The sequence below is a fragment of the Suricata suricatta genome, chromosome 12 (genome assembly GCF_006229205.1).
Source record: "Suricata suricatta isolate VVHF042 chromosome 12, meerkat_22Aug2017_6uvM2_HiC, whole genome shotgun sequence".
Lineage (NCBI taxonomy): Eukaryota > Metazoa > Chordata > Mammalia > Carnivora > Herpestidae > Suricata > Suricata suricatta.
The window spans coordinates 70,106,723-70,118,062 of record NC_043711.1 but is presented as its reverse complement, the minus strand read 5'-3'; the positions used below and the strand labels follow the sequence as shown (position 1 = coordinate 70,118,062).

At 38.2% G+C, this 11,340-nt stretch overlaps 1 protein-coding gene across 1 annotated transcript; it reads left to right on the top strand.

Annotated features, from left to right (window-relative positions):
* The first annotated feature begins 229 nt into the window (after positions 1 to 229).
* Positions 230 to 9,988, top strand: BTBD3 (BTB domain containing 3). The gene is made up of 4 exons (XM_029918144.1): positions 230 to 1,683; positions 2,183 to 2,273; positions 2,850 to 2,968; positions 5,993 to 9,988. Exons 1-4 carry the CDS (start codon positions 1,340 to 1,342, stop codon positions 7,023 to 7,025), a joined length of 1,587 nt encoding a protein of 528 aa, XP_029774004.1. The 5' UTR covers positions 230 to 1,339; the 3' UTR covers positions 7,026 to 9,988.
* Positions 9,989 to 11,340: the final 1,352 nt, after the last annotated feature.

Genomic DNA, 11,340 nt, shown 5'->3' with positions numbered 1-11,340 from the left:
ATTATTCTGATACCAGGCAGAAAGAACCTGTTTGCATTTTAACTAGGCGGCATCAATATGTGTGTCATTTTAAATATACTTATTACTGGTTTTGTGTTAGAAGTTGTGGTTTATATTCTTTAAAATTATGACAAGGTAAATGTGGCCGTAACATTTAGGCTGGATTTTGAGGTCCTGAACAGGGCCCCTCCTGACATATTTTTAGTGTATCACAACCTTAAAAAACTAATTAGATTTGTCTCATTTGAATCTTATTTTTATATCTAAAATTTGTCTGTTTTTGCAGTGCAGCTTAACCTACTAGTATAATCTTAGACTAATTTAAAAGTATTTTCTGACCTGAGACTCCTGTCAAAGATCATTACAGGAACTAGAAAATGTTGGGAGGTAAAATGAACACATGACCTCATCTCTCTTATTTTGCACTAGACTGTAACTTGCATTCAAAGAGACTGGAAAAAGGAAAACAACATTCCTTTCCATTAAGCTGTAATAAATGTGTTGTTTAGTGTGGTTTTGCTATTAAAAAACCCTTTTACCTGGAAGAATGGAGGATTTTGTTTGAAGTATTTGAAACTAAGTGCTGTTGGGATAAAGATTTTACTAGAAATACAGAGTAGATATCAGTCCCTACCCTTTGTTGATTGATCCTGCTTGTTTAGCTGTAGAAGTTAAAATGTACGTCTACTGAAAGGAAATCTGTGGGCACAGACTGTTCCTTTCCGGTTTGCAGATATATTTCATGGGTTGTTTATCTTATTTAAATATACAGTAATACAGGAGACAACAGAATGCAACTGCTGTTCCTTTAATATCAGAGCTATGCACGCTACAATAGGTGTCACTGTTTTGCTTGGTCCAATCATGATTGGTGACTTCAGCTATTGGCTCGGAGCACTGGCTGTCTGACTCCATCTGCAGGGCTGTAATACCTACTCTCCTCCGATCCATTCACCACACAACTTCAGCCGGCTGAACAGACTCGCGCAGCTCCAGCACATCTTGCTAACCTAATTCAGAGAACAAGCAGCGCGGCTCTCTGCCTGTCATCTTCACTCAGGGTAGCATTTTCAGGTGATCTAGGAAACTGGGTTATTTTTATGAGCAAATAAGAGAAATAGGAATCATGATGGAGATGTATTTAGCAGACCCAGTACTGGATAAAACTTAAAGCCAGTTTCTATTCAACATAGTGAAAAGGTCACCTTGTCCGGCTGAGAAAAGAAGCAAAACATCAGCTTGTTGGTTTCTATTAACATCTTGGCTCGTGCTAGCCTCTTTTCCTTGATGTTTGCACCAATTTGGGACCTCTAGCTGTAAAGAGAGACATACTGTACTCATGGTAGATGACAAGGAAAAGAACATGAAATGTCTCACCTTCTTCTTGATGCTTCCAGAGACAGTAAAGAATAGGTCCAAGAAAAGCTCGAAGAAAACAAATACCAGCAGCAGCGGCAGTAACAGCGGCAGCGGCAGCAACAGCAAGTTGCCCCCAGTTTGTTATGAAATAATTACCTTGAAGACTAAAAAGAAGAAGAAGATGGCTGCTGATATATTCCCTCGTAAAAAACCAGCCAGCTCCAGCAGCACCACTGTCCAGCAGTACCACCAGCAGAACCTCAGTAACAACAACCTTATTCCGGCCCCAAACTGGCAGGGTCTTTATCCCACCATTCGAGAAAGGTAAGTGCCGGGCCAGCATATTTACTTGCAAAGTTCTCCTGTGTTGAAGTTTCTGCTTTTGCACAACCTGTAATGAATTTTAACATAAATCTGTGTTTCCTCTTTTCCCAGAAGCTTTACTGGTAACGGAAAACTGCCTTGTATCTTTTCCAAAACAGTACAGCTGTTTTCCTCTTAGATAAAAATGTTTTTGCAAGCTGTAACATTTAAGTGACAGGATTGGGTCTATGGACCATAGGAGATTTGAAGATAGAAACGATTTATCTGTCTTTAGCCTGATGAAAAGTTTGTGTAACTTTTTTTTTTTTAACTTTAGCTACTTCTCATGTGTTTCCAGTGATCACAAACAGACTTGCTTAGTGTGAATCTTTATTTGTAGTTTTACCCTGAAGTTACTAAACTGTTGCTTAGCTTGTGAATCTTTTGTGGGCTTTGTATGTTGGGGAGGGGGTTTAAAAATGCTGGCTGCTGTGAATTAATGAATTGCCTCTGTTTATAGAAATGCAGTGATGTTCAATAATGATTTGATGGCAGATGTACATTTTGTGGTTGGGCCACCAGGTGGGACTCAGCGGTTGCCAGGACACAAAGTAAGCAACAGCTGCATTACCGGTTTAGTCCTGAGATTTACAAAGAGGGACCCCCTCCATAAGTCTGAAACCTGGTTGGGGCGGGCAGCTTGCCGATGGCAGGCAGTGCATGTTTCACCCATCACAGAGAAAGCATAGTCTCTCCAAATGGTCTTGGCCATGCTTAATTTTTTTCTTTGTTTCTCTCTACCCTGCTTTACATACCACACAAACACAAGCCCTCTTAACTCTCCAGTCATGGAAAGTTGTTGTGACAGGTTAGGAAAGTCATGTTTATTACTCTTTCCTTAGAAGTTGGTTAGATACGTTTTTATTTTATTTATTTATTTTGTAATGAAGGAACTTGTCCATCAATCTCTTAAAGCCTTAAGGTAATTAGCAGCATAAAGACTGGCTTGCGTGCACACCTATCTCATGCTTTCACGGCAAGACACCCTGTACCTTGGCTTTGAAAAGAGAGCAGGTGTAGGTGCTCCATGTCCACTAACCCTTACTGTTTAGAGTTGTTTTTCTGGATTGATTTACTGAAAATGCTTGTAGTTTAGTGCATGAAATAAGATTTCCCTTTCTCCACAGTATGTTTTAGCTGTTGGGAGCTCTGTGTTCCATGCAATGTTCTACGGAGAACTTGCTGAGGACAAAGATGAAATCCGTATACCAGATGTCGAGCCTGCTGCTTTTCTCGCTATGCTGAAGTAAGCACCGTTCGTTTGTTTAGAGTTTGTTTATGCCATGTCTGTTCTCCACTGGTTTCACAGTTAAATATGAGTTCTGTGTAACAGAAAGGGAGAATGATGAAGAAAGAGGGAGCTGCTTACCTTGTAAATGTTTCTGGAGAAAACTGCTGTGCCTCTTTCAGTGGAAAGCATGTGGAATGGTGCAGGCATTTATAATACTTTGGCATGAGATTTTTGGGAGCAAGTGGCATATACAGTGATTTGATTTTTAATTACTCACAGTTAAAGAAAAACAACTTTATCGAATAGGTATTACCTAATAGAGTATGTTATCTCTGACAGCATCATGTAGGAAGAAGTCTTTAAAGACATAAATTATATTTTTGTTTCACAGTTCCAGAAACTATATACCTCATTAAAGACCACCAGTTCAGAGATTTCTGAGTTTTCTAGGAGTGACTGTTACCTATGAACAAATGTAAAACTTACTGTTGAAATAATCTGATTTTTAAACACACATCCATACACCTACTCTTAAATAAAATCAGATGCCATTTCTCAAGGATAAGAAACATTTGCATTTGGTAGCAGAGGAGACATTTTTGAGACAGATGAATAGTTTTTTATAGTTTTATATGTATTTATACAGGAAAACTTTAATTGATAATATAAAAAACTGGAGCTGTAAGATACATACTTATTTAAAAGATAGTTGTAGGTCTCACGGTCTTTTTCAGAATCTGGTACATGGTGATGAGCTAAATAGAATCCGCTTCTTTGACGTGTGCTGGCACTAGATAGTGTGATTAAAATATGATGATTATTTTAAATAGTACTTAATGATTTTTGTTAAATCCTTATTCTAGTACACCAAGTATATCAGGAGTTCAAGGTTATCTGCTGCTGTAGGGATTTTGGTCCACTGGAATAAATATATTTGTTGAAAAAAATTATTCTGTGTGTCAACAAGTTAGAAAATAATCCCACAAATAGTTAAAATGTTGCAATATATTTATAGTCTGCTTCTACTGAACAATAAGTACTATAGTTCTAGAACTTAAAGTATTCAATTTTTTATATTATAGTTTTGAAATCTAATTTCTTCTAACAGAAACTTTGACAGTGGGAAACAAGGAAATTAAAGATAAGTGAGCATGTGAGGTACCAAAAGGTAAAAGTAATTCACCGCTTTTAAACAGCAGTTAGTGACCTTTATAATCTTTTAAAGACATGTGTACAGAAACCCATTTTACTTGGAGGGGTTTTTTGTTCTGTTTTGTTTTTTTCTGGTCAAGTCAGCTTTGTATATTTGATATTGTCTCTTGCAAAGGAGATACAAACATGAGTTCAGCATTTTGACTGCACTGCAGTCTGTTAGTGTTATGTTGATTCAGCCACACATATACGTAATTAGGAAACATGAGTAAGAATTACAAAATTACATTTAACCTAAGTCATTGCTAAGCATCTTTTCTTACAGATATATTACCTAGAATATATCTCAATACAGCCTTTTAAAATTATACATGCAGTCCACCAAAAGTGGTAAGAATCAGAAACGTAGTAAAGTGCTGTTTGCTCTTGGGCCACCGTTGATCAGTGCTGCACTATCTCCAGGGATAGTAGAGGTTAGGTTTTCCAGACAGGTACACTGTGTGACTGAGTAGTCAGTATTCCTAGAAAGGTAATTGTCAAGAAAAAGGGAACACTGCTCACTGTTCCAGGGTAAGAACTACAAAGTGCTGACTGTGTTCCAGGTTCCTCCCCAAGGTCCTGGTTCTCAGATCAGAGCGTCACTAAGCTGCTGGTATTTTGTGAATCAGTCTTGCCAGTGGTACGTGGCTTAGCCTGTCAGAAGAAAAAGAGCTTCCTGGGAGCAAAAATGGAGGTTTCATTTGTGATTGTGGACATTTTACTTAATTGTCATCATTGTGGGGTTTTTTACTTGGATCACAGAAGCCATTGCTGATCTTCTGTTAAAAGTGTTTCATGAAGTTAATATAGTAACTAAAAAAAACTTCACAGCAAGTAGCTAAACACTTTAGCTAGAGAAATTTAAAAATTTAAGTGTTATTAGTTTGTATTTTTCACCCATATGTAGGTCTCATTTACTTTTGAACTCAACCATAGCAATCTAAAAGAAGATGATTTTTTTTTTACCTTTACATACCATTTAAAGAGACTGCCACCATCCCCCCCCCAAGGTACCTTGTTTTACCTCCTGACAGAGGTGCTTTACAGAATCCTAAAAATAGTGTGTATCTGAGCTTTCTTGCTTTTGTCTTTTAATTAAATAAATCTGGAAACAATATATTCTTTAATTCTGACGGTAGAAGAGATGTGTGGGGGAGAGAGGAAAGAACACAAAGTTTAAAAAAAGAAAAGCCAGAAACAAAGCGTATGTTAGATTCTATGTAAAGGCAATTGGAAGATAATGTTGAAATCGATATTTCATAATCTGTTTCGCTTAGAACTACTTGAAAAATATTGTGTTTAATCTCAGGTCTTATTTTGTGTTTAGGAAAAATTCAAGACCTATTTCATTAATGGCATTAAGATGCAGTTATTGCCAACATGATGGTATTAAAGGCATTTGTTTCGATATGAATGTACAGAAATTTTAAAAGTAAAACTATATATATATAGCTTCTAGAACATAGGGAGATTATTCTTTGATTAATATAACATAGGTATATAATTGAAACTTTGCTCTTTTTGCTAATATTAACTCTGAGATGCAGTTCTTTTTCAAAAAGTTCTAGTATCTTCTATTTTTTTTAAAGATGCTGAATGCAGGTTATAAGATAGAGACTAGAATGGTTACACAAAGTTAATGTCTTTAATTATACAAAGTTACTGCTGAGTTGAAATATTAATAATTTATGAGCATATTTCAGAGGTTTCTTTAATCCCTAATCATTTTGTAATAACTATCACAAAAGACAAGTTTCTTGGAACTAACTTGAAAGTCGTTGCATCTTTTCTTGCTGGACATGCTCATTTTGTGAAAATTCCATTTATATGCTGTGCACTGTCTTTCAGATATATCTATTGTGATGAAATTGACTTGGCTGCTGACACAGTGCTGGCCACTCTTTATGCTGCCAAAAAGTACATTGTCCCTCACCTCGCCAGAGCCTGTGTTAATTTCCTGGAGACTAGCCTGAGCGCCAAGAACGCCTGTGTGCTCCTCTCCCAGAGCTGCCTGTTTGAGGAGCCAGACCTGACCCAGCGTTGCTGGGAGGTGATCGATGCCCAGGCTGAGTTAGCTCTCAAGTCTGAGGGATTCTGCGATATCGACTTCCAAACTCTAGAAAGTATCCTCCGCAGGGAAACTCTGAATGCCAAAGAAATTGTGGTTTTTGAGGCAGCTCTCAACTGGGCTGAAGTAGAATGCCAGCGACAAGATCTAGCTCTGAGCATTGAAAACAAACGCAAGGTTCTCGGAAAGGCACTTTACTTGATCCGCATACCCACGATGGCCCTGGATGATTTTGCAAATGGTGCTGCACAGTCTGGAGTTTTAACTCTCAATGAGACCAATGACATCTTCCTCTGGTACACTGCAGCCAAAAAGCCCGAGTTGCAGTTTGTGAGTAAAGCCCGCAAGGGCCTCGTCCCCCAGCGCTGTCACCGTTTCCAGTCATGTGCCTATCGGAGCAACCAGTGGCGTTACCGGGGCCGCTGCGACAGCATCCAGTTTGCAGTTGACAAGAGAGTGTTCATTGCTGGTTTTGGGCTGTACGGCTCCAGCTGCGGCTCTGCAGAGTACAGCGCCAAGATTGAACTCAAGCGGCAGGGCGTTGTTCTGGGGCAGAACTTGAGCAAGTACTTCTCAGATGGCTCCAGCAACACCTTCCCTGTGTGGTTTGAGTACCCCGTGCAGATTGAGCCAGACACCTTCTACACGGCCAGCGTCATACTGGATGGCAATGAACTCAGCTACTTCGGACAAGAAGGCATGACAGAAGTTCAGTGTGGCAAGGTGACTGTCCAGTTCCAGTGCTCCTCGGATAGCACCAACGGCACTGGGGTGCAGGGAGGGCAGATCCCTGAACTTATATTCTATGCTTGAAAACACCTCCCAAAGCAGTGTGAGCTCTGAGGTGCACATCTGGTTCCTACTTGCTTGATGCTTACTTAGCTCATCTGCAGATATGTGATCCACGCAGGTAGTTCGTAATGAATGAAGCTGTAGGCAGTTTCTAATTTCTTTCAACCTTTTAATTATGTATAGGCAAAAATGCAGCATTCAGCTTTTAACTATATGCTTAAAAGAGCCAAGTCCTTATTAAGGCTTTGTGGGTTTTAGAGTTGCATCTATACACCTGGGGAGAATTTGTGCTCTTTTCCAACTGCCCCACTGACCTCCCAGTTATGTCCCTCTTAAAATGTTTAGATCACTTTGAATTTCCTTTAGGGCTTTATTTTGACAGATAGAAATAAATAGTCCAAAATAACAATGATCAGAATTATTTTTAAGAGAACTCCCTCCCTGCCCTCCAGAAATTATAGGTAAATCTCAGTGTACAATTTCTGAAAGAAGTTTTGCTTCATAATAATTAACATTTAGAAAGTAGACAGTAGTCATGTTTAGCTCTTATTTCATTTTAAATATTTTACTCTGGACATTATTTTTTCTTAAATCCTAAATTCATAAGATTGTTAAATGTTAAACACTACAAAGTATCAGTGTAAAATATGAAAACAGGAAATTGGATGTGTGCTTGGGCCATGACTTCTATGAACAGTTTTTTCAGTCTTTTAGTTTAGAAGGCAGACAGACACTTCTTTTACAACTAAATTAAAAATTTTTATTGTCAGTAGGAAAAAAAAAAACCCACAGGTCTATTAATTTAAACTAAAACAGCTTATAAAGTTAACCTAAAAGAGTCCCATTCTACATATAGTTTATTCGATGGCATGGTAGACTATGCCATTTGAAAAAGCCAGTCTTCTCCACTCTTTGCTTCTGATCTTCACCGTTTGCTTGTTTTTATAAATCACACTGTACAGAGTCTTATTCCCCTTTTCCCATGAAAAGAGGACCAAACAATTCTTCAGATGTATGGAGTAACAGTTAGTTTTGTAGCACTACATGTTACTGTAATAAGATACTTCTATTCATTGATTTTTTTTCATCTGAAATATATTTTACCTGATCTACTTTGACCACATACTATCTTCTTAATTAATTATAATTATGTCCTGTTCCTAGACTGCTAGAATATGGCCTGTGGCCATCTTAAAGTGCCAATATATGCCTGCAGGGTTCTAGAAAAAGGTTTGGAGCGATATGCTTGATTGTACCTAATATTCATTGCATCAGCATCCCATCCAGCCCTCTTGTTTGTACGTGGTTCATGTAAACAAAGGAGGGGAAAGCTCATCCAAAAATTCTCCTTCAGTGATGGCTTGTGATGGTTTAGTGCCTGTGACCCTGGGAGTGTCCAGTGTGTTCACTTCCAACTAAAGTATCCATGTGTTTCTGAGCAGCTTTTCTGCTCAGTGTGATCCTGAGATGGCTTCCCCCACCACCCAGAGTGTGGTCCTTGGCCGCCTCCTTCTCCTGCTCTGTGAGCCCCAAGCTGGCTTGTCTGGAGCCAGGGGTTAGTTTTGGGGTGGGTGGTTGTGTGTGCATTGTGGGCGTCGGTGTGCGTCCACGGGCATGCAGGTGTGTCTGCCGACTCAGGAATTGTCTCCTCCCTGCCTGGCCAGTAAGAGGCGAGACACAAATGGTCCCCCTGCTGGCCCGAGGAAGGCCCCAGTGAATGACTATGCTTATCTTATTCACTGTGCTTCTGGGCAGCTTTTTCCCCTGTAGATGTGGGCTTTTTGCTTTTGGCTGGCTTCCCTGATGGAGGAGAACACTGGATTATGGGAAATGTTTTAATCATGTTTGCCATTACCTATGCCTGTTAAGATGATCAAAAGCTGTTACTGGTGATTATAGATGAGTACTCCCAGGACAACTTTCCAAAATTATCTAACAATTATTTCTTATTAGGGACATGACAGATAGTAGTTTTGGCAAAGTATCTATGAAACAAAGGTATGTTTTCAATTTAAAAAATATTTCTATATAGGATTTTGCTTTTAAATTATGGTTAAACATTTCAGTAATTCATAGCTACCATGCAAAGTGGTAGACTATGTACCTGTTTCAAAGGCACTCATTTTTAAGCCAGAGGAGAAAAAAAACCTTGATGTAGCACTAATTTCATCATCTCAGATTGTCGAGGTGGGTGTAATAACCTTGGAGTGAAGATTGCTCATTCGGAAATGCTCACTGTCAGTGCTCCTGTGTCTTGGGAACTGCTGGTAGAGAACAGAGGGGGACCCTGTACACTGGGGGTATGGGAGCTTAACTTTATGTTAATTGCTATTACCTAAAAAAAGACACATCCACCACCTGATTGGCTGGTGTTAAGAGCTATGGGTTAAATTTGAAAATTGTATTTAGACAAATTTTGTATTTCAAATCCTCTTCTCCCTTTTGCATTTTCAGCAACATGGAATGAAAGCTAAGATGCTTGCTTTATTTTCTCTGGTACTCTCGAATTTTGTAGCTTTTATTGTTCTCACAAGGCAGGCAACTCTAGTGTATGCACACAACCTTACTACACACAGTACTCTGTAGATGCTTTTCCCAATGTATCTGGCAGTCTTTGTCGTTGCTCATATCAGGGGAAAGGGGAACGAGGCTAGCAGTTCTAATGTAACATTCTTTAAGCATATCTTAATATAGTATTTAAGTAAATGTCTAATTTCTACATAATTATTGCACTGAACTGTCTTTTTTGTTTTTTAAGGTGTTTAAATAAGCTCAGCTAATTCAAGACACTAGACACTTGTGCATCAGAGTGCTTGAATTTAGTAGCTTACAGCATTATTTATGAAGGAAAAATATATAAATATGAAGTACCTCATGTTGAATGTTATTGTACTGTATTTTTAATGTAACAGTGCAGATCTTGTTAGACACATGAATGTGTATAATCATGTTAAATGCAAATAAAAATAAAATTGGTTCATAGATTTGTTTTCCTTAGCATTTTTGTAGGTCCCTTGAAACAGTAAAAAATCCATTCTGGTACTTTTGGTGCCACTACATTTTACAGAGATGGTTTTGCAGGAGCATTTGTTTGCTAAGTATTCAGATAGCTTTGATCCCTAAAGAAGTAAGAATTTGAGGCAAAAGCATAGGAGAACAATGAATATGTTAATCAGTCTCATTGTTCAAAGCCTGCCTGTTAAGTTAATGAGAAGAAACAAATGGATGTATTTATGTTCCCTATATGGAATTCGTGGTTTGCTGGCATTCTGATGCTATAGTTGCTCGAATGTGTGGGGTTCAGGCTATACTAAGGGGGTGTTGATACTGAATCACATCTAGCTTTAGATGTAGCCAGTGCTGCTTGTTCCCACTGTGTTATAATAGATTAAGTCTCTGAGTGAAGAAAAAATGTGGGAATTTTGAGTATAATTTTTATGTGCTCAACCAGTTTTCCAGTATATTTGCCCATATATATATTATATACATAATATATACACACATTCACACATAATTATATACATATATATTTTTTTTTCTCTGCAACTTTCTGTTGCTCTTAGAGTTTATTGTGAAAACCTATATATTTGCTTAATCGCTTCATCTACTCAGGGTTCAGTTTCTAAAGCTTACCTGCTCAAAGGATTTTTGGAATTATTCCAGAGAATAAAGAAACTGGAAATATTTGTTCTAATCAGATTTAATTACAGATACAACCTAAATTGCAAAGGTCTCTAATCCAGGAAGGTCATCTGTTTTCTCTGTTGCTATTTAAACTTAATCCATATATGACTGTTTTCAATATTCCAAAACAATGGAAATGACCTCCTTTGCTGGCACCCAGGATCAACATGTCACTAAATTACACATTCTTCTCAGTGGACTCTATGGCTTGCCTGCAAAAGGGAAAAAATAGGAAGGGAAAAAGCATTCTTGAAGAACTAAATCATATGAAACATAGAAGCTGAAACAAGCCAATGGCCCTGAAAATATGGCGTTACCCTCAGTCTTTGTTAGAGTAGCACTTTGAGTGTCCTTGAGATGCCTGAATGGAAGTTGGTTACACTTTGATTTCTAATTAATACAATTCAACATTTTTTTCTGAGCCATTTACATTTATTGACCACCCATCCCCTTTGTTCAATGCTTCATCTTATTCTCCAGTTTTAAAAGTATATCATCTAACAAAACAGAAACTAGGGAAATTTTTCAAAAGAAATTCCTATAACCAACATAAGCAAGCATTGGTGAGAAGACCTCATGATACTGTCAGGTTGGTGAGAAGGAAGTATTTGTGAGGAAGAGATGAATTTAGTGGTTGACCCTGTCGCATACC

What these genes read in the sequence shown, in the direction of transcription:
- BTBD3 (XM_029918144.1), top strand. Translation starts at nt 1,340, where the DNA reads ATGGTAGATGACAAGGAAAAGAACATGAAATGTCTCACCTTCTTCTTG. An exon ending in TATCCCACCATTCGAGAAAG is followed by an intron (nt 1,684 to 2,182) that starts GTAAGTGCCGGG and finishes CTCTGTTTATAG; the next exon opens with AAATGCAGTGATGTTCAATA. An exon ending in GCTTTTCTCGCTATGCTGAA is followed by an intron (nt 2,969 to 5,992) that starts GTAAGCACCGTT and finishes ACTGTCTTTCAG; the next exon opens with ATATATCTATTGTGATGAAA.